Consider the following 22,587-nt stretch of genomic DNA (forward strand, 5'->3'; position numbering starts at 1 on the left):
CCGGTTTCATCAAGGCTTTTCATTTCGAGGCGGTGGTAGGGCAGGCCGATGTACGGGATGAGCGTCCAGCATCGGACACAATCCACCGCTGCAAGTCATGCACGCACACAAAGGCTAGCCCCTTCTGCAGTCGATTATTGTGAGATACTACGGCCTGACTATGGAAGTCTGCAAGAGTTCAGACGGCTCCACCACTCACTTTCCAGATCAGGAAACTGTCTTCGTCATGTGCTCTGAACAGTTTTCCAAGCCATCGTTCCCAAAGCGCCTTGCAGACGTCCAAATCAAATTCGAAGGGACCAAGCGTATCGACTCACGAGTTAGAACAACCTTGCTGTCATCGGATGTTGGGCGGATCGACAGACTTTAGACAGCACTAACCCCCACGCTAGCCAACGTGCCAACTCCCCCGGAAAGCCAGGTGCCAGCTTGCTTGAGGGGTCTCCCTTGTCATGGATTATTCCCAACTTCTCAAGGCGGTAAGGCAGCCCTCATGGGTTACGACGTGCCTTTCAAAGGACAAGTATCCGTGCTAGATTGACCTATCTGTCGGTGGCAGTGTTCCTCTGCCTTTCTTGGTCGCGTGCTGAGTCTTACATCTCTTGCAGTCTGACTCTGCGTCAACTTCATTTTCGTCCACCACTCATTCCCCCCATCTGAGGACAGGAGAACGTAACTCCCTGTCATCATCAGCGCATCGATGACGGCGAATCTAGTATTCTATCTTGCTTATGGATCCCTCTTCCTACGTCGGCCGTTATTCAGATGCAACTACGGACCCGTGACCATTTGGAAGGCCGTAGCTGTGCCCGATGTCTTGGCTTTTTCTCCTGCCACCATCGACAGTGCAAGCCTTACTCGTTTTCTACAGTGTTTGTCGGCTTGTCCATTTTCGCGGCCAAGCGTCTGGTATCTATCGTTAGCGTCCTCGGATATAGCTGCAAGTGTCTGCTGACCACAAATCCCCAGATTGTGCAGAACTCCGCCCACATGGTGTGGCAGACGTCGTTGCCAGCACTCTTGCTAATGTTGCAGCTGCGCCGCGCGACCATCCCCTTTTCACCCCGCGACGCACATCATTACGTCGGATAACGGCATATCGCCACAACCGGCGGCCCCCTCAGACGGACGACCGGCTTTCCCCGCACTTTGCTTGACAACGATCTGATGTTGTCTCCGCGGGCTACGGTCTACTCTTCAGCCGCACTACATCGTGCCTTCATTGACGTCGTGTTCCACACCTTTGGCCTGGAAATACGACAGCGTCTCCTGGCCATGATTGATGGAGAAATAAGTCCATGCTTCTGATTTCTATGACCCTCCTCGCGTTTACCTCGGCTTCGTCAGACAACTCATGGCGTCATGTACATCTGGGGCGCTTGAATTGGCAATCCATTCGTATTACACAGCACACTCTCCGGCAGTCGACTCTTCCAGATAGAGTCAGAGTTTTGGCACCACGTCGCCCCCTTCGATGATCAGCAGCGAGCCGCTTGTGCCACGTCTGCAGGCTTGGAAATCTGGGGGCGGGACGTCATGCGGTGCGGACCCCGACAGCCTGACCTTCCACGGAGCCCAACATTGCTGACACCACCCTCACTCACATGAATCAGTTTGTGCCTCTACTTTCTGGATTTATAAGAGGGTTGTAAAACAACTATTGGTCCCCTCGGTTCAATATGAATATCTGCGTCATGAGCAGGGTCGCTTCCCGTCATTTCAGCCCTCTTGGAAGTCTTGGATGACCACTCATCCTTAAGCCGCTACATGCCGCGCGAATGTTCATTCAGTGATGAGCATGCCTCCAAATATCTTGCAGCTATAGTGCGATCAATCGTCGCCCTAGCCCATGTTGATAATTAGTCGATGCAGTTGTGGTTGCCAAGGTTGCAGCGTCGAAGAGACAAGATCTTGTTTCCTCCTTGCCCCTCTAACTTCTCCTCGTAGTAGCACCTTTTCAGTTGCTGCTTACTCGTTCATCTTGTAAAGGTATATCGATGCCCAATATACTATGCGCTTGCTTTCGGCTGTGTTGCTTCGAGCGCCAATACACAGGGTTGGCTGCAGCCATTCCATAATCAACTGCCGTCAACTTCTCGGGGTTGTTACAGTTCTGGAGCTAACGGCAGTCTTCTTCTTCCCTTACTCTTCTTCGATCATTTGAGTTACCAGGCAAATTCATTTATCTAGATTGAATATCGAGTTCAAGACCTATCAACTCCGTTTATGAATACCGTCCGGGTTTTCTTTACTTTCTTGGTTGTATGCTATTTTTGACATTCTATGAGGCCCCTAGATGGCCTATCAATGACCTACTAACTACCAGTACTTTCGTACCGTGTGCTGTGAGACCTATGTATGTGCGGAGGACCCTGTCAGTATTCACTTATCCCATGGCTGACCGAGGGGTTGTCTCGCTGAGCCCCCACACCCCACGACATGTCTCTGCAGGCTTGACAAGGAACGTTAACTGACCTTCCCAAAGAAGTTCAGGTGAAGAAAGAGGCGCTCTATAGTAGTTAATCCGGGCTCTTGGGACTTGGAGAAGGTATAGTCTTCTCGTTCCTTACGGGGCTTAGTATGTCACTGTCGGGCAGCCGCCGGCGATGACAAGCTACTAGCCGGATCTTTGTGCCTGCTCCGGATACCCTATTTCAACTACATGTCTTCGGGATGACAGTTTCTATGTTCGGTGGGCACTGTGCCGCATTTCAGGATCTGGGTGGATGCACGATGTTGTTGGAGATTTATTCGTTACTTGCATTTCCCATCGTGGGAGAATCATCACAATGCCAGATTTACTGCCATGGAACGAAATCGACACACCAAAGCGATCGCTTCCTATCATGATAAGCCCCCTAACTAATGGAATCAAAGCAGCTAGCCATGATCCATACTATGTAATTGTCGGAATGGCCAAGACTCAGAGACCACCCGCAACTGCTAGCAAGATGCCCACCTCTTTCCATGGCAGCATAATCGAAGACTTGATATTAATAAGTCAGTCTTCTCCGAAAGGAGCTCACACGTGATAGGAGACACAATAAATCATGGGTCTCGGCTCGATGACTGGACGTACCGTAAGGCCTCCTTCCCAACTGCTCAGGATTCATGATGAAGGACGGTCTGGATCGGTGCAAAAGGGCCCGGGATACATTATGCTTTACGACTAAGGTCAAATTGTACACAACAAGTAGAAACGACGCCGTTTATGCGGAGAGGATAAACATAACTTGCATCTCATCGCAAAACCCAGACACTCCAAGCCAACCTTTGATGTCGCACCAAGGCCATGTGAGTGGTTCTAGCAACGACAATCTGTCCGAAATAAATCTCCACAGTGTCCTGAGAAGGTCTGAATATGTCTCTTGGGGAACACGTGGTTCGGTTTTGGAAATCATGCCAATGCTGAACTCAGGTCCCGAAGGATGATGTAGCTTTCAAAACCAAATGTGACAAGAAGGGCACAGAAGTCGTAGAGAACCACTTGTATCATTACCATCGAAAATGTCTTAGGGTAGACCGTCGTATGGCTGGGGTGGCTGAAGGGCCGTCTGACGCGTCAAGCGCGTACCTTGAAAGTCGTAGTAGTCCTATACTCACATCAAGGAGATTTTCTGCTGGTCACGAGACAAGAAACTGGCTTTTCCAAGCTCGTGTAGGCCATGTGGGATGGCCTGCCGCCGTTGTGAATCCCGTAGATCTCAACGCAACGCCGTCGACAGGATTTAGAATCAACTATATTGCCCATCTCGGCTACTACCGGACCACTCAATCAGCAACCAACTCACCGGCGAAAACTCCGGGGGGAAACTACATATAGATCCATGATTACTACATGTGTCCCCAAATCAAGGTAAACAATCCCAGTCTTTGTCCCTTTCTGGATGTGAAGATAGGCACTGTGATTGTACTAGTTCCGTCCGGGTCGGCATCCATGTAATCGGTGAAACTCAGTCCCATAGCTCCCCGGTCTTTAAGTCGTTATGAGCCTGGTGCTCTGTTTCTGAGGAATTCAATCATATCTTTCAGCATGTCCTTTGAATAGCAATGACCTAGACCATCATAGGTCTTAAAGTCGATATCAAAGCCCATGGTCTGTAAGACTCTTGATGCCTCTTGACCGTCCTGTAATGAAACATTGTCATCCGCAGTTCCATGACCAAGAAAAACGGGTGTCTCTTGGAGTGATAGACGCGTCGCCAGCTTTGGAACCGAGAGGCCAATTTCTTCTCCGAGGAGGCGCAATGCTTGCTCCACTGGATTGTGTTTGGCTTGAACCCCATCCCAGCTGGTGGTTGAGTGGTCATGAGGGTGCTCGAAGAGATCGTCATCGGAGTATTCTGGCGGGTTCTGGTGTCTTTCATCCACTTGACGGCTTCTTTCCATCATGACCTCGCTCATCACGCCAGCCATGGGTAACATTCCGCACATACCCAGTAAGCCGCCAATTGGCTTGCTTCGCCACAGCAAGAGGCAAAGAAGTGCAGCAGCGCAACCTTGACTGAAGCCGCCAAGCACTACTCTGTCCGTCCCACCCACCTGGACAGCTTCGTCTTCTATCAGAGAATGTATGAACAGAACCGTCTCTCTTGCGTTGCCCAACAGTGTCTCCTCCCAGTCGCCGCTCCCGTCGTACCATTGGTTAATAATGGACCGTCTGTATACGGTTGCCCGCGACCGCGGTGCAGTTGGAAATACGAAGCGCGCGTGCGGGAGAAGATCTTGGAAGGTTTTCCGGCCTGGCGGTGCGATTGGATTGTCCAGAAGGACGGACAGAAGCGCTGGTGCGAAGATTCGGGCACTGGAACCTCGGCCGTGCAAGAGGATGATGGTGTGGCGGTGCGGCTGTTTCTGCGGAGCTATGATCATGGGCGGAGGGAAAGCATGCAGTGGCAGTCGCGGTTCGGGTCTGATGCCCGGAGCTTCCTCCTTGTTTACAGCTTCAGTCATTGGTGATGCGTTGGCACGTCAAGTAGTTTGGCGTAGCTAAACGAGCTGTTCACAAGGGTTTAGATGTCGTTCGGCGATTGGGCCGGAAAATATCTACCACTCCCGAACTACATCCCGTGACCGGCCGACTGTAGTGGCCGGTTGGGATTTTGAGACGAAGGGACCTGTCAAAAAATTGTATGCTGAAGCATACGTCTTATTTTTATTTCTATTTTTCACTGACTGTAAACCCACTTACCATTCTTGACAAGGCAGGTGTGAAAATTATTCCAGATACTCATGTTCCTTTATTGAATCTAAATGCATCGCCTAACTTATGCATGCCTCCATGCTTTGGCAAACCCTTGCCGTTTTCAAATCTCACATAGTTGATCATCCGTTCCGCATGTCAGCCACGTAGAGAAGGAGGTCGTGAGCAGGCCTTATGAGGTCTCATTCTGCCCACCGACGGGGGATGAAGCCCTCCACAGCTCCATCGCGGACAAAAGATAGCTCACTCTTATAAGCTAATTGGGTTTTGGCGAATCCCCAGGAGGCAGGATAGAAGTCAGATCTTTACCAATCTCAATCGCAACAACCTTGGCAATCGTGCTGCCAACGAAGGTGTCATCCGCGAATAATTTACCATGTGGGAAGACGAGCCCGGGCGGTGATCGTTGCTCAAGTTCCTCCAAACATTGCGCCGCATGGGCGATGGAATCAGGATGATAAGGTACTTCTCTAAAGCTATTCTTCAGCATAATGATGAGTCCGGCGCTGTCGTAGCAAGTATGCACGCCTTTCAAAGCGGTAGACCCAGATCGCGTGATATGACGGCCAGCAACGACAGGTCGCTGAGAGATAGATGCCATCTTCACAGATCGAAACAAGCTGATGAAATATCTCATTTCATCCACGGCCTTCTTTAATCAAAGAGTTTGACAATTCCGAATCTAGCGGTGTGTCGGGGACATGGTCGATATCGTCGAGTTCTTTTGGCGCAGTGGGGCGAAGATGCTTCTCAAGGTTGTCTTGAGACGAGTGTAGTGACATTTCGACGAAAAACATCCTCGAGATGAAAGGGGCATATAGTAAAAAAACTAGAGGCCAAGTTCACAATAGCGACAATTGGTCTTTTGGTCAGACCTACTGCGTTGACGAGTGTGTTTTCTTAAAAAAACCAAGCCTATCGGAATTGGTCAACGTGCAGGGAGAAGAGGATTCATCTTTATATACGTGCCTGAGTTGTGTAGGGTTATGCCAAATCAAAACTTTCCAACAATCCACCAGTCCTATGGTGTTCCAGGATATATCCTAGGATAACTTGCTCATCTCGCTCCTGCTGAGAGCGTCTCGTCCCTCACGTGTTCCAGGTGGCCTCTCAGCTTAAGTGAGCCCCCCCCCCCTTTTGGCCCGAAACCTCTAACTTGACAAATAGGCTTCGGTCATCTCAAAAACTGGCGTCTGCTACAATATCTTACTAGAGATTTTCTCTAGGGGTTACTTATTGATGATCGAGCGACATAATTCTTGTAGGGATGCGTTTTTGGGCGGGGTAGCATCGCGCCCAGCAGCGAGTACCTGGACTTCACCTCCGTCTTCAAAATTCACTGCACGGTCAACGATGCGTGATCGCGGTAATGAATTACGAGGAACTAGGTCAATACCGCGCATGCGATCAGGATACCTGAAGTCAGGGACTTTCTGCTCGCGGTGTACAAGCTGGTGGCTGAAGCTCCACAAGGGACCGTCAACCTGTCGCAGGTTGTCTTCATCGGCGGGAAAATCTCCGAATGGAATGGTTTTCGCGTGGAAGGCGGGAAACAAACAGTGTGATAAACAGTCCAAGTCAAAACGACTTCTCATGGTTATAGCTGTTGTCGCCAGCTTTTCAATCTTGACCAGCCAAAAGAAAAATTTGTGTCAGTCTCATTGACACATTCACAGCTTCCTGCTACGAGGTTCGAGGCAATTGCCGTAGAAACAAGCGCTCAGTTGCCGATGAACAGAAGGCAATCCGCAACGCACATGTTGGCACTGCACCTGGCCATGGTAGCCCTGGGAAATCCCACAAGAACATGGTTACAGCAGCACCCAATCTGATCTATTAGGAAACAGTGCCATCGGAGGCCGAATTCTCTGATTTATACTTGTCAAGCACCAAGGGCATCGTTTCGACTGTAGGAGTGATCACAATAACATATCACCTACTTCAAGGTCGAAGACGTCAGCGATGCTCTTGCGGAGAATAAGACATAGGCAGAAAATAGACGCAATCTTTTTTATGCTTGAAGGTAACTTTGATTTCAGCAATGTCCGTTCTTGACTGTACTTCAGCGTGATGGTAGGAGCGTTCCTTGTTCAGCAGATGGTACTGTAGCCACTCTGCTAGGACAGGCACTGTGTGAAATCTGAAGCCTGACGGCAAGTATACTTCGATTTGAGAATGTCGATCTGGTAAACATCTTTGCCTTGGCACATAAATGGCCTCAAAATCTGCTTTCTGCGAGGTTGAGACGTATACCGTGTAAATAACCGCCGCTGGTCAACTACAAGAGAAGTGTGATGGAATATTGAAGGATCGGCCAGTTGCAGAAGACCTATGGACTTAGCTCCATCCGATCTTTCTCATGACACTCAGCAATAGTTATCCCTTCTTCAGCTCATCCTCATGGAAGCGGCACGGAAATCCTCTCCGATTGAAGGCCAGAATAAGCCGAGGAACGGACAGCCAATCCTCGCGCTGCCGAAGATGACTGCATCTCCGAATGCTGCGTCCTTACTGAGAAAGCACCGCCATTTCGTTTGTGGGATTGCACTGAAAGATGAAAAGACCATGTCAGCACCCAAATAGCAGCAGGTTTGAGTTGGAGAGGGAGGCCTTTGGTCTGTGTCGACGAATGCAAGACGATTGGCTGCCGTTCAAAATAAGAAGCACGCGACCCATGGTCCCAGGTCGGCGGGAACGGTCGGAGACGCCGAAGCAGTCGGGTCCGATGGAGAGACCTTGACCGCTGATCTGACAAGCCCTGTTGGGGCGCTTAAAAAGAGTGAAAGTCTGAGAGTCATAAGGCTGAACGATGCCGGGAATGCAGCCAGACGTCAGTGACGACGGGAGTCGCAGTATGCGAATATGCGGACAGCCGTTCCCGCAGACAGACAACGGTTACGAGGTTTTGCTCAAGATTAGCGACGGGGTGGCAGATGCTCCATCAGTACGCTCGATGAGCTTTTCCCTCTTCGGAGAGTGACGGCGATAAAGGGGGGCGTGGATGGGATGGGGCGGCGGGCTCGGGTTCTTCGTGGAGTTAAATTTAGAGATGCCACTGGCGCTAGTGGCGCGCCTTTGACTCTTTTCTTCAGGGGATCGCTTGGGTGTTCTTGAATGCTGGCCAGCGCTCGTACCGGGATAGTGGGCGCGATGGTTTAGGCCCGAAGGGTTCTTATTTTCGTTTCTTCTCGACGCTGGCAATCGTGGAAGTTGTTTCTAGAGGCTTGCCGAGTTGGATCTTGCAGGATCGGCTTGGGTATGTCATGAGACAAAGTACAAGCGTGGCGAGCGGCTACTGGTCACACAACCAGGATATGCGTGTTTGCGGCTCGATCCCAGTAACCTCCAAGCCTACTGATGCCTTCTTATGTTGTGATACCTGCCAACCTCCCTGACGACATGGTCTCTGAAGCAAGCCTTTGCTGCAAGCCCTGCGCCTCCTCCTCACGCAATATGGGAGGTAACAAGTCGCGAACGGCGCATCCTGTTGATAACCCCAATTCCTACAGGTAGCACTACGTACGAAGAATCTCCACGGAGATGGACAGCGCAAAAGTTTGGCAAGAGAGTGGCCCAGTATTAAACAGCGTTGCGCGATGGAGAACCCAAACCGAGAGAGGTGGACTCAGTGACGTTTCGGGGCCGGGTTTGGGCTTCCTCGCCGCGTTTTGAGCAAAAAAGAGCCCGAGCTCTTTTCGATTTTGTCAGCAGGTTGAAAAGATGTACAACCACTGGTCAAAAGTCTGGCTACAGCAATAAGAATTCCCTCACCAAAATCACCAAAGCCGAGATACCCTCGAAAATGGGCGAGCAGCGACTGAGTGTGGTCTGCCGAAATGGTTGAAATTTGGTTCCACGCTGGGCTGACGAGCAGAGACCACAGCCTATTTTTGCTGTTGGCTTGCACAGCCACCGCCTGATAGCCTGGGAGGGTGGTTTGAGGCAACCCGGCCAGCTGGATACGAGTGCCCACGATGGGCCGCCGTTGAGTTGACGGCTGCATGCTGCTAGAACAAGTCCATGAGACGACTCGGTGCTATGCAACGTTGCGGTTGTGGCACGGAGCGGCCGTACCTTGCTCCTGTTTCTATGCGGCAGCGCGCTTGCCTCGACTCATCGTTGCTTTCCTTAGGTCCAGTACCGAGGCCAAAGACAAAGCTTCTTCGTGACTGGGGCCGGCCTCTTCGCCATTCTTTTTTGCTGTAAATGGCGCGTGATGAGCGGCAGCCCCGTGTTGGTCCTGGCCGTATGGGTACAGCGGAGAATTATGAAGATCTCTGGAGTGTTTTCGGGGCATCGGCACGCAGTCTGAAGTGGCTCAGGAGAAAAAAAAAATAGAATCTTGCGCTTACCTTACGTCGAAAGCATTCGCGCTGGTGGTGGAGAGACAAGGGGAAGCTGTTAATGGGCGAATACCGAGACAATGAGATCTCTAGAAGAGATGAAATGAGAGCATCCGTCCGAATAGGTATTATAAACGACGGTGGGAAAAGAGGCGGCCTGCACTGTGACAGGCAAAGAAACTATTGTCAGCCGCTCCGGCCCGTCCTTTGTTTCGAACCGTCGGGCTGAAGTCAGTTTCGAGCTCCGCGAAAAACAAGAAGAAGAAACTAAGGGAGTCCTGGAAGAATGGGCTCCTGTTTCAACCTCTGGACATCAGGGTCCCGTTCACGATAGGTCAGAGCTGGAGAGGTGGCTTGGTTTTTGAAGCGCTAGGTTGATGGATTTTGTGGGATAAACGGGGCACTGCAACAGTTGATTCTTGAGGATCGAGTGGCCGCGGTTGGCTGACGGTGGCCGCGGCACTCGTTGTATCTCAGGAGGCGGGACGAGGTGGGACTATGGGAGATCGATCACTGGAATACCCGAAACAAGGGCAAGAGTCATCTGGAGAGTCCGGAGATGCTGTCTCTCCTTAAGCCGCCGAGAGCCTCCTTCTCCTGCATTGCTGGCGCAGAGTTGCTTACTCCTGCGCTATGTGCGCTAACACACTGTGGCCTAGGTTGTGCAAAGTATTGCCGCATGGCGAGTATACCATAGTGGGTAGATGCAGGGTCATGGTGTGTCATCCAATGATGGCAGGGTTGCTCGTAAACCACGCTTCTGAGTATATTCTGTACCTGGAGTGCCAAGGTCTGAAAATATTCTGCGGTGCCAAGTTAAGGTGCGCTAGGTTTTGGGGGAGTGGGGGGATCTCCCAGCGAAAGTTTGGCCTCGCAGCGGGAAGCACACGGCCAAACACGGCGCCAGCGTCGGGCAACGGGGCCCCGAGATTATTCTAGTCTTTCTGACGTGCTGTGGTGTCGTTGTTGACCAGGGCGAGTCGACTCGTCGAAAGAGTGAGAGAGAGAGAACGGACTGGCACACGGATGTGCCGCAGGGATCACCGCTGCTTCATCTACTGAGTTGTTGCAGGCACCGGCCATCAGGTGGACGTAGTGTACGACGGCAGGCTGCAGTCCATCTGTTCCCTGGTGTCTGGGTCTTGGAGCCCCCTGCAGTGAACACAGACTGCGGTGCCCCTTCTTTTGCCAGGCGAAGGAAGCATGAAATTGGTTGCCCTCCTGCCGAGCACTCGACAAGACACATGTCGATCAATGAGGAAAACTTGTCTGGCTGCCCTTGGTGGCCGAGGAAGCGATTCGTCTCGATCGTGGATGTACAGCTTGTCGAGCAGCAGCGGGCCGCAGCACAACCTCATCCCTCTAGCGGGTTCGGTGCCATGTGCCCTCTTGGAATGCTCGCGAGGAAGCAAAAAAGGCGGGCGGCTGGTTGACAGCAGGAAGCTAGCCGGGCTGGCTGACACTCCGCTGGACGTTACGGTTGCCTCCATCCCGAGGAATGGACCGCCTCGTGGCAGCAGTTCTTTGGAATGCGCTGGAAACGGCCCGGCCAAGTTGACGAAGCCGGCGGCAACACGACGTGCAACGCAACGTCACTCGTGGACGTGGTGGCAGTCGACGGTGATGGAATCTGATCTGGTGGAATTCCACGCGGTTCATCACGAAGCCTAGCGAGGTGCCTCCTCGTGTTCCATGTCAATCTTTGCTGATCGTCCGGCACCCCAAGTGGCCGTTGCCAGAAGATTATGCTTGATTAAGTTGATTGACCGAGGGCCTTGATCCGCAATGATGTATCCGTACGAGATATCCCTCGGTGCTCCGTACAGGTGGGGGTGCCTCATCCGTATCCGTATGTTACTTAGTCAGATTTGAGGTAAGGTACGTACCGAGAGATGTCGTTTCCATTGACCTGAGTGCCGTCCGAGGTGGTGTGTCTGCAGCCTTTGCTCATCCCTCAGGAACGAATGGCAGGAACGGTTGGCAGCTGCTCTCCGAATCCTCGGACGCATCTCATTCCTCTCGTTCCGGCTCCACGATTTCCACCAACTTCATCACACCCCCAAAATCCAGCTTTCTGGCTATCTATGTGGCTATACCTTCCTCTACCGATGGACTCTGGTGGTCAATCTCTCCCAGTCTCTCCTCCTCTGCCTTACGGAAAGGAGATCCCGGACGGAAAAAGAAAGCAGCGCCACTTAACCCGCTACCTTTCTTCTTTGGGCAAAGCCACCGAATCCTTCTTCTTTCATTGGATCATCTTTGCAAGTGCAAATTGACCCTTTGCTCTTGGGAGGGACTTTGGGAACAAGCACCAGAAGCAGCCCACTGGCCTCCCCAGTCCAAATCCACCTGGACTCCATGAGCACTCAATCCATGTCCTTCTTGCTCGTCATGCCGCCACTCACCAGTCACAACTCCCCAGACCACGCCTCTCACCAGTTTAGTTGTGCGCACACACATATACGTCTGGCCTGGGGACAACAACAGTGAACGGTCCTGTCACCCCCAGTCACTCTGACCTTTCTTCCAAGAGCAAAGGGACCAGGGGTGTGTCAATGGTTCAGGCCCAAGCCTTGGCCGATGACCACCCCCCCTTTCTCCCCCCCCCCTCCCAGGACACTAAGCAAGTGCAGGGTCCTGAATACATGTAAGGTACGAGGTCGTATTGATTCGCCCAGCTCGTGCAGCGTGGGCCATGGAGACACATCCCACCCCGTCCTATCCAGCCCAGGGACCAAGAGAAGACGAGCCACGGCCCATGGCGCGCCTTTGCCCCGGTCTGTCCATGGTCATCGGTTCTTAGTGCTTGGTGCTCCTTGGTCTTGGCACCTGTTGTTGGTGTGGTTGCTCCTGTTCTGCCTAGCTGGCCCTGCTGGGCGTTGCTGTGCCTCATCTCGTCGATACAAGTAATAAAACCATCCTCCCCGTTCGTGTACTTCTGCTATTCTGCTTCGTCCTCACCTCCTCTTGTTTTGCTTCCCCACGAGCTTCTGTCTCCTACCTTCTCTTAGCTTACTTGCCCGTCTCTCGTTAATCGGCATAGCTTTTCATTATTTCCACACTCTCACTCCTCCTCAAACCACTTCCCAGCTTCCAGCTCCTTTAATAACCGTCAGCCTCTGATTAATATCTCGTCATTATCGACCCTGTTCTCATCAATCTCGCTTCTCTCGATCGACGCATACAAATCACTGGCAAAATGTTCTCCAAGATCTTCTCCGCTGCCACCGTGGCTCTCGCCGCTTCTTCCATGGTCTCTGCCCAGACCTTCACCACCTGCGATCCTACCAAGAAGGGTACGTTTTTCACGTCCGCGGTCATTTATGCTACCGTTTTCCCCTCTCTCTGTCTCCCATAAACCAGCGTCGCTGACTGATCTGCAGACTGCCCTGCCGACCCTGCCCTGGGCAAGTCGGTCAGCGTTGACTTCACCAAGGGCAACGATGACTCCGTCTTCCGCAAGCTCGACGGCACCGCCGTGAAGTTCGAGGATGGCGGTGCTCTCTTCGCCATCAACAAAGACACCGACGCTCCCACCATGGCTTCCAAGAAGTTCATCTTCTTCGGCAAGATTGACGTCGTCCTCAAGGCCTCCCCCGGCCAGGGTATCGTCACCTCTGTCGTCCTCCAGTCCGACGACCTCGACGAGATCGATTGGGAGTGGGTTGGCGGCGACAACACGCAGGTCCAGACCAACTACTTCGGCAAGGGTGATACCAGCACCTACGACCGTGGTGCCTACCACACCGTTTCCAACCCTCTCAACGAATACCACACCTACACCATTGACTGGACCCAGGACTCCGTCCAGTGGCTCATCGATGGTGCTCTAGTCCGTGAGCTGAAGTATGCCGACGCCAAGGGTGGCGCCATGTTCCCCCAGACTCCCATGGAGGTCAAGATCGGAACCTGGGTTGCCGGTCGCAAGGACGGCGCCAAGGGCACCGTCGAGTGGGCTGGTGGTTACACCGACTTCTCCAAGGCTCCTTTCAACGCCTACTACAAGAGCATCACCATCACTGACTACCAGGGCAACAAGGGTGCCAAGGGCGCCAAGGAGTACGTCTACGGTGACCGCTCCGGCAGCTGGGAGTCTATCGTCGTCAAGACTGAGGGTGGAAGCGACGACACCTCTTCCTCCGCCTCCAAGACTGCCTCCAAGACCGAGGCCAAGACCACCTTGAGCACCGTCACCGCCTCCGGCTCTGCTTCTGCCACCGCTTCCAGCGAGGCCTCCGCCACCGAGGACGCTGCCTCCACCGCCACCGGCACCGGCTCCAGCTCCAACTCCAACTCCGGCTCCGGCTCCGGCTCCAGCTCTTCCAGCGCTTCCTCTACCGGCACTAACGCCCCCTCGACTGTTGCCGCCAGCTCCGGCTTCTTGAACAAGGCTAACCTTGCTCTCGGTGCCGCCGGCCTCTTCTTCACCTTCCTGCTATAAGCGGATTCTCCGGAACTCTTGAACGACCGTACATGCACATAAAGACAACACAAAAAACACAGAATCATGCCGTCAGGAGAGCGGATTGTATAGCCCTTTCACTTTCGACCACGATCCTTATCATGACTGAATCACGCAGGCTCCTTGATGGATCGGGCGAGCAGTTGGAGCCAAACCTTCCGACATAATCTGGTACTTTTAATGATCACGCTCTCCCGTGGACTCTTTCTCGAACGCTTGGGAGATGCTTTTCCGCGACGGCCTTGCCAATATCAAGGTAGTCTTGTTCTTTCACACGAGAGAAGGCAAGTTAAATAACGGGAAATATTGCATTTCAGACGGGGGGGATGCCCTTTTTTCTTGAAGCAGCTGGTGGTGTTTTTGGAAGATGGACTATGATACCTTTAGAGAAGAGTTGAAGAGGACACCTTGCGCCATTTCGCCGAGGTAGTCGAGACAACGTTGAAAATCAATCATTCACACTTGGGAAAAAAAAAAAAAACTGCTTCATTGTTTGTTTCTTGTTTTCGTTTTTCGTGATCTCAAATGATCAAGAATGTAGCTCGCATGAAAACCACGAGTGCCTTGGCACTAGCGCAAATTAGGAGAGAAGAGAGCGCGATGCAATCTCGCCATGTTTGACGTTAAGGAGCGCTGGCAGGGTCCCCCACCTGAATAAGAATTTTGGCTCAAAGAGGAGAGGGGGGCCGGGGGGGATCCAGATCCATTGCCGCGCTGTACCTTACCTATTCTGTACCTAATTTCCACCCGTGCACCACGGAGGTTTCTCGCACTACCATAGTACACACACTACACTAGTACACTACACAAAGGTAGGGTCAGCTCGAGACTTTGAGTGGTGGGTGGTGGGTGCATTGGCGCCGCGATGCCGCACGGGTAGCCCAAAATGCCCCCGCGCGTCTGACGTGGTTCTAGCATGACGGACCGTTGGAGCCAAGGATTGTTTCTCTTGGAGGGAGGGAGGGAGGGAAATGGAATAAGTACCGCGCAGTTCGAAAGGAGCGCGAGCCTCGAGGAAGAGTATGAAAAAGCTTGGAGGTTTAATCAAACTTGCTTGGGCACCATGGATCTTAGGGGGAACAGACGCGATCGCCCTTTAGTGTTATTACGCCCCTGCAGCACAATGTCTCAAGTCTCAATAACACACGCAATTGAGCAGATTTGCTTGCCTTGGTTCCATCTCGCCCGATTCGGCTGGCCGTGGAGTGAGCCTTGCGGAGATTGTGAGGTCCGTATCTGTACGAGCTCCAGAATCAAGCCTTGATATATTCTCTCCCTAAGGTATCTATCCACCTCTATTGTTCTAGTAGGTGTCTACGATGTGATGGATTGCAATAATGTATCGTCGCCTGTGAAGTCGAGTTCTCAGGGCACCATGCTAGTTGTTATTAACGAAGTCGATATCTGTACCGTGATCAATAACATGGCGCGTTTGGTGACCTTGCAGTATCCGTATCCGTCCTGCCTACCACTTCCAGAGAGAGGACCGTGCCGCTCGAGCCGTCCAATCAGAGCAAAAGTACCCGATTCGTCCGGCTGGCGAGTCGCCAAAGGGGAAAGGGGGGTGGGGTGGTGCCACCGGTTCAGGCGTCAAAAGGGCTCGTGTGGTGACAGGCAGTGATTTGCTCCGGGGCCCATGTTCCTCTGTACGCGCATTGGATACCTGTCTATTGACTTGACGGGGCAGAGAGACAGAGAAGCCCGGGGTTTCTCAGAACCCAAGCCGGGGAGATACGGTGAGCGGCGGTGGAGCGGACGATGGGTTATAGGGGATTGTGAACAGGGCCCAAGGAAGCGAAGCATTTCTCATTTCGTCGTCTCGGCGCCGCATGGATTTGGCACAGCGAAGGGGCGGAAGGAAGGACCGTGGATGCCTCCTTTAGATGAGGTGCCTTCCGGTCGGAGGCTCGAGTGGCTCATTTTCTTCGGCATCCGAAAAGTGGCAGGTACCCCCACTTCATTCCGCCTCCTTCTCCTTTCCTCCTCCCGGAATCCAGAGAGCCTGCCGGCGTTGTGGGGCACTTCGCTGTCCGAGAGTCCGGGAACCGGGACGGTGCATCACCTTCTTGGGAACGCAGATCTTTTGAACACATGCAGGTACGGCGCATGATGATGTCGAGGACGGGCTTGGCTAGCGGCCGGCTCATCGGAGCTCGGTGGCAAAAACTTACTCGTGAGGGAAACGGACTCTTGGGTTGGGGCGTGACATTTCAGAACTACAGGCTACCATACCGATCAGCCTCTCAAAGAAGACCTTGCAAAGCTACTTGGAAATCAAGTTATGGCCGGCCAGGATGTCACCACTGACGATCGCGGCGCCGGTCCTGTTGTGACATGTTGCGATGACAGCATGTTGCAAGATGGAGGTAGTCCCATGTGGCTTTCGTCCTGCGTTGTTTTCTGCGCCCACCACGTGTTTGTGATGTACCATGGTTAATTGGGCGTTTGTGTCTTTTTAGGAGAGAAGCATCGCAAAAGAATCGTAAAAGAAAGTACATTGGATTTCAGCAGGCGAGGATGGCCGTAGGGTGTTTCCGAGGCGTTCCGAAGTTCCGCGCCGTGTGGATATGCGGTGATTTGAATACATGTCGCTAGCACCCGGGGAGCAACACAACTCCGCGGTTCCCGCACCTGGGCTCGGGATTATGGTTCGTATGGTACCCTGCTCGCTTGAGCATCTCTCCGACGAAGACGCGGGATCTGACAGCGGCTCAGAAATGGGGGGGTTCCCTCTGCATCGTCGTTTGCGCAAGCACCTAGGATCTTGAACTATGATCGGGGCCGGTGACTAAGGACTCTAGGATGGAGGCAGGGAAGGGTAGTGGGATCCCGGCGGTCGGCCTGGTGGATGGTCAAGCGGCAAGGGCGGAAGAGGATAATCAGGAGTGGTTGCGGCATGGGCGGCATGGCAGGCATGGCAGACATGGCAAAGGTACGGTATGTTGCAGTCTTGCAGTTTTGAAGGAGGTGCATGAAATCGGAGTCAGATTGTTTCCACATCTGTGTTTTGAGGTCTTTTTGGGGAGCCGACAAGATAAGTCCCCGGCTGCGTAAGCAAAGCTCCATCTGCCTGTTGTGCTGTAGTTCCCTGCCCTGCTCCGGGTGGGACCCTTGCCGGACCGCGTTCACGGCATGTTCTGTCGGTAAGGTATCTATCTCCCCATCCCCGTCCTAGGCCAATGGTTATCAGGCTTTCATCTCCCATCTCATCAATGACGGCCGACTAGAGTGGTAATAGAAAAAGTTACATTGAAACTTTGAGCTACCTCATCGCTGGAATATCCAAGTCCTGGGCCTGGGCGAGATAACTTTCAAGATGCAACAAAGTTGGACTGAACCAGGTCAACGGTGACGTGCCGATGGACCCTGCGCGGCAGACTTTTAGCCATGTGGGTCTCCATAAAAAAATGCACCTTTTCTAGAAGCTTTGACAGAATAAACCGAGGCGGCGAAGGCCGGCTAACGCCACGGGAAGATTCCGCAGTTGTATTAGGCTTTGGAGAGCCAAAAGTGAATGAAGTCGGAAAAGCTTTTTGTGCAAATCTTCTGCCAAAGTTGTCTCAAACTTGTCAAAAACCAGGACCTCGGTGGACTCCAATTTTTTTCTTGCCGTTTTCTTTCCGCCCCTCAGTTGCGGTGTGAAGCCACCCAAGTGCCGGAGACTACTGGAGTCAATGACATCAAACACCACCTTAACTCGGGAAAGGCGGCCAAGAGAATCCCTGTGTTTATTATCTACTCTTCTTCGGTATCTATGGCCAGCCCACCTCCTATCCGCCGCACCTGCGTGTACGTGTAGAATTGTCAATAACAAAGAGAGAGCCCGAACCCCCACTCTTCTCCTCCACCATCCTCAAGCTGGAAGACAGTTCAGATGAAACCCAATCGCCGTCTGAAGAGCGAGAAAGACAGAGTCTAGACGGGTTTCAGAGAACGAGAGAAGCAGTTCGCTCTGTTCCCAGTACCTTGTTATTGAAGAAACCCAAATTGGAAATCAAGTCGCAAGTATGAAGAGACGGTTTGAGCAAAGCCGTCCGCCCTGTTGCCGTCATCCAATACCGGTCCTATCCAAGCACGGCCAGGGTTCCCCATAATACTTGATAATGTCCTGTGTATCCGTAGATAGAAGGGAAAAACACAAGCTCCAAGATTCCTAAGCCAGATCTTAGAGTTACCCACCTCGACGGCCTAGGCCCCATATTGGGCCGGCGAATCATGATGACGCATGCCGACCTTCTTTGACTTTCCATGCTGGAAACGGTTCCGCACCACCTCTTCCGAATTGTTCAAACGGCGTCAGAGTTTCTGTCAACGGGGTTCTCTCCCTGCGCCTCTCCCTTCCCCTTGGCCCTTGCTCCATCGATCTCGAACCGCGGCATCGAGCCGCACTTAGGCCCATCTACCGTAGTCTCCAATCTATTCCCAGTTCGTTCCCGCTGTTTGGCTCCACCCACGTTGCAGTTTTTTTCTCTTCCCTCCTAGCCTTACTTTTGCGCAAAATTCCTCATCCAGCTTCATGGTTCCTTGAACGGCGGCGGCGTTAATCCCCTCTTTCGCCGACGAGCTTAGGACTTAAGTCATTTTGCAAGATGGGGAGCTAAAGGTTTAAAAGAGGCGCGTCGTTCCCACCTCCAGCGACATGCTCCGCTTGATACTCACAAGCTTCCTGCTCTTTTATATCAGATCATCTCTTCCATAATACCAAGAATTCACACGCTTTCTTCAGATACCCTTTGTGTCCCTTTTTATCTCCATTTCTCAAACCACACATCGTCATAATGGCCGCTACCGATTACAAGTTCGAGGGCTGGGTTGGCCTCGACGAGAAGTCCTCCGAGGGCAACATGGTCTGGCAGGAGTACGAGCCCAAGCCTTGGGAAGAGAATGACGTCGACATCCAGATCACCCACTCCGGTGTCTGCGGCTCTGATATCCACGTTCTGCGCTCCGGCTGGGGCCCCTCCCCCTACCCGGTCTGCGTCGGCCACGAGATCGTTGGTGTCGCCGTCCGCGTTGGCTCCAAGGCCGTCGGCGGTATCAAGGTCGGTGACCGCGTCGGTGTCGGCGCCCAGTCCGACTCCTGCCTGGGCCGCCAGGGCCCCTGCGAGCCCTGCGAGACCAAGAACGAGCAGTACTGCCCCAAGTCCGTCCACACCTACGGCCACTTCCACTTCAACGGCGGCAAGGCCATGGGCGGCCACTCCAAGTACCACCGCTGCCCCTCCCACTTCGTCGTCAAGATCCCCGACGGCCTCGAGTCGGCATACGCCGCCCCCATGCTGTGCGGCGGTGTCACCGTCTTCTCCCCTCTCAAGAACCACGGAGCCGGCCCCGGTAAGACCGTCGCCATCAACGGCGTCGGCGGTCTCGGCCACATGGCCATCATGCTCGCCAAGGCCATGGGTGCCGACAGGGTCGTCGGTATCTCCCGCAAGGGCGACAAGCGCGACGAGGTCCTGAAGATGGGTGCCGACGGCTACATCGCCACCAGCGAGGAGCCCGACTGGGCCAAGAAGTACGCCAACACCTTTGACATTGTCATCTCCACCGTCTCCTCCGCCAAGGTCCCCATGCAGGACTTCCTCAACCTCGTCAAGCTCGACGGCTCTCTCGTCCAGGTCGGCCTTCCCGACGACGGCGCCTACACCATCTCCCCCGTTCCCATGGTCATGCGCCGTGTCAAGTTCACCGGCTCTCTGATCGGATCCCCCCACGAGATCCGCGAGATGTGGGAGCTCGCTGCCGAGAAGGGCGTCAAGCCTTGGATCCAGGTCCGCCCCATGAGCGAGGCCAACCAGGCTATCGTCGACCTGGAGGAGGGCAAGGCCCGCTACCGCTACGTCCTCCAGAACTAAGCGGAGGGTTGAGTTCCAACATGGTTGAATGGTTTGGAAATACTGTACATAAAGATGAGGTTGATGACATGACTTGGGTATATAGAAAAGGCATAGCGATTGGTTACATTACAGATATAGAGATATGGATAAAATCTCAACCCAGAAGCTGACAGCTTCCAATTTCTCACGATCTGGTCGACTCCTACTCAAATCTTCCTTCTATTTGTTGACTTAATGCTCGTAAAGATATCCGCAGGCAACCTCACAGAATGAAGTAGGCGTCAATAACTGGTCCATGAGCATCAGCCCTAGCTAGGTATGCGTGAGTGAAGTTGGACGGGTCGCTGTGTGGAAGCATCGGTTTGGAAGCATCGGTGTGGTTGCGGATGATGTCACGCTGCCTCGGTGAAAGAGTCACATTGCATGCACCCTGGCATGTGGGGAAGTAGCCTGACGTCCGAGGTCCCACTGCAACGAACGTCTCACTTCAATTCGAAGCACTTAGACCTCTCAAATGAGATTGAATGGTTTCCTTCAAAGAATAGGCCATTCACCACATGAATTTCAAGAATCATTGAATCGCAAGACTTGATGGTCAGAGACGCCTACATCTCATTCCCACCCTCTCATTTTGCCTCGGAGCCTAATGGCGAATGCCGCTAGGTCGCCTACACAGTTTGAGACATAAGCTGCTGAGGAATCGTATCATGAGAAAACATCTCACAGGACTCACATTGATCAATTCCTATTTAATGAGGCCTTTCCTGTCTCCGCTCTTGAAGTCAACTAGTTCGTCATCCGCCCAACATTCAAATACATCTACTGACATCCAAACAGCTCCTCGCCTCGTATTCTCCTTCAAAACGATCAAATGGCTCCCCACAATGATGTCGCCGTATTTCACGAGGCCCTGGCCTCAAGCAAGCGGATACTCGCACTCTGCGGCGCGGGACTTTCTGCCTCCTCCGGCCTGCCGACCTTCCGCGGCGCCGGCGGTCTTTGGCGGAACCTCGACGCCACGGCCCTGGCGACCATGAAGGCCTTCCGAAGGGACCCGGGGCTCGTGTGGTTGTTCTACGCGTACCGCAGACACATGGCTCTCTCTGCGAAGCCAAACAAAGCTCACTATGCTCTTGCCGCTTTGGCGGAGAAGAACCCGGACTTCCTGTGCCTGACGCAAAATGTTGACGGTGAGTATTACCTGAGAACGTTTCCAGCATCATCAAGGTAATTAAACACCAGTTCCAGGTCTCTCGCCGCGGGCTGGTCACAAGACGGAACAGCTCCGCCTCCTTCACGGCAGTCTCTTCGACATCAAGTGCGTCAACCCCAAATGCCACTACATTGAACGGAACAACACACAAGACCCCCTCTGCCCGGCCCTCGCCCCGGCTGCAGAAGACCTCAAGGACCCAACCCAGATCCTCCCGCTCCTCGACCCCTCCAAGAAGCTCCCGCACATCGAGGAAGCGGACCTGCCTCACTGCCCGTCTTGTAATCAGGGCCTCTTGCGCCCGGGTGTTGTCTGGTTCGGCGAGGCCCTCGACGAGGACATGCTCGACGGCGTGGACGCCTGGATCGCGCGGGGCAAAGTCGACCTAATGATCGTTGTGGGCACATCAGCGCAGGTGTGGCCAGCCGCCGGCTATATTCTCAAGGCGCACGCGGCCGGCGCGCGGGTGTGCACGGTGAACCCCGAGGCCGAGGACGATGATCAGATGGCCAAGGGGAAGCCGGGGGATTTCGCGTTTGGGAGGGACGCTGCCGAGGTGTTGCCATTGCTGATGGAGCCCGTCATTGGGAAGCTTAGGGCGGATGGGCGAACTTACACAGATGACTGGAAGTCTGAGTAGCAGCACAGACACGACTTGGCTTCAATTGTACTGTTCGGCGAAGGAGACTCAATGGCAGAGAGTTGGCACGGACAATGTTTTGGTTGGGTGCTCGTCGGCCTTGGAATGCCATCTCATCAACTCTTTGAGCCATGTGCCAACGACACGATATACTCTAGTCAAGCTTGCACGGTTGCGGCAACAATGTTGGCTCAAGAGAGCTTCAGCCTGCTATGGGTGTTATCATCCAACACCATAGGGGCACTTTCCCAATACCTCGTCAGATAAGACTGGGGTTCCGGAATCGATTGACTGGGCCTCGCTGCTGAAGCTGAAGTGGCAGGTTGTCAAGGCCGATGAGATGACGACCATTCGTGCTCCCAAAACTTGAGGTAGGACACTTTGGTAAAGACAAGCCTCCTGAGCTCTGAGTTGAATGATGTTGACTTAGATCCCGATACTTCATTAATGTAGAATGAAACGATAATGAGTTCTCCTAATACTTAGAAACACTCATGTTCTCTCTCTCTCTCTCTCTCTCTCTCTCTCTCTCTCTCTCTCTCTCTCTCTCTCTCTCTCTCTCTCTTTCTCTCTCTTTCTCTCTTTCCTTCTCTCGGTCTCCTTCCAGTTTCGTTTCAGTCTCAGGAAATCCGAAACTTCAGGAAGGCAAGCCTCCTCGCCACCAACTACACACAGGGGTGTTTCTATCCAACATATTACTAGAAATTGATATCTTAGGTGTCCCATTGACTTACATGTACTGAGCCAGATGTAAGGATACTTACCTAAGCAAGCCTGCTTGTGAATAGAAGATGCAACAACCAGATAACAAACTTTCGTCTATCAGCATTGCCAGATAAAGAGGCATACGAAGTGTCTCTCATGCCTCTCATGCCTCTCAACTCCTCGT

General features: G+C 53.0%; 5 protein-coding genes across 5 annotated transcripts; 4 read left to right on the forward strand and 1 right to left on the reverse strand.

Moving 5' to 3' along the window:
* Nucleotides 1–3,984: 3,984 nt before the first annotated feature.
* On the reverse strand, nt 3,985–4,953 carry CORC01_04452 (acyl-protein thioesterase; the record flags this gene model as incomplete). Its single annotated transcript, XM_022616099.1, has 1 exon — nt 3,985–4,953. The coding sequence occupies one exon, from the start codon at nt 4,951–4,953 to the stop codon at nt 3,985–3,987; it is 969 nt and encodes a 322-aa protein (XP_022477407.1).
* Nucleotides 4,954–10,800: 5,847 nt separating this feature from the next.
* Nucleotides 10,801–11,217, forward strand: CORC01_04453 (uncharacterized protein; the record flags this gene model as incomplete). Its single annotated transcript, XM_022616100.1, has 1 exon — nt 10,801–11,217. The coding sequence occupies one exon, from the start codon at nt 10,801–10,803 to the stop codon at nt 11,215–11,217; it is 417 nt and encodes a 138-aa protein (XP_022477408.1).
* Nucleotides 11,218–12,745: 1,528 nt separating this feature from the next.
* CORC01_04454 (ice nucleation protein) lies at nt 12,746–13,987 on the forward strand (the record flags this gene model as incomplete). Its single annotated transcript, XM_022616101.1, has 2 exons — nt 12,746–12,842; nt 12,930–13,987. The coding sequence occupies 2 exons, from the start codon at nt 12,746–12,748 to the stop codon at nt 13,985–13,987; spliced, it is 1,155 nt and encodes a 384-aa protein (XP_022477409.1).
* Nucleotides 13,988–18,786: 4,799 nt separating this feature from the next.
* CORC01_04455 (zinc-binding dehydrogenase) lies at nt 18,787–19,863 on the forward strand (the record flags this gene model as incomplete). Its single annotated transcript, XM_022616102.1, has 1 exon — nt 18,787–19,863. One exon carries the CDS (start codon nt 18,787–18,789, stop codon nt 19,861–19,863), a length of 1,077 nt encoding a protein of 358 aa, XP_022477410.1.
* Nucleotides 19,864–20,716: 853 nt separating this feature from the next.
* Nucleotides 20,717–21,698, forward strand: CORC01_04456 (Sir2 family protein; the record flags this gene model as incomplete). Its single annotated transcript, XM_022616103.1, has 2 exons — nt 20,717–21,035; nt 21,094–21,698. 2 exons carry the CDS (start codon nt 20,717–20,719, stop codon nt 21,696–21,698), a joined length of 924 nt encoding a protein of 307 aa, XP_022477411.1.
* Nucleotides 21,699–22,587: the final 889 nt, after the last annotated feature.

This window comes from Colletotrichum orchidophilum, assembly GCF_001831195.1.
Source record: "Colletotrichum orchidophilum strain IMI 309357 chromosome Unknown Scaffold_29.1, whole genome shotgun sequence".
Classification (NCBI taxonomy): domain Eukaryota; kingdom Fungi; phylum Ascomycota; class Sordariomycetes; order Glomerellales; family Glomerellaceae; genus Colletotrichum; species Colletotrichum orchidophilum.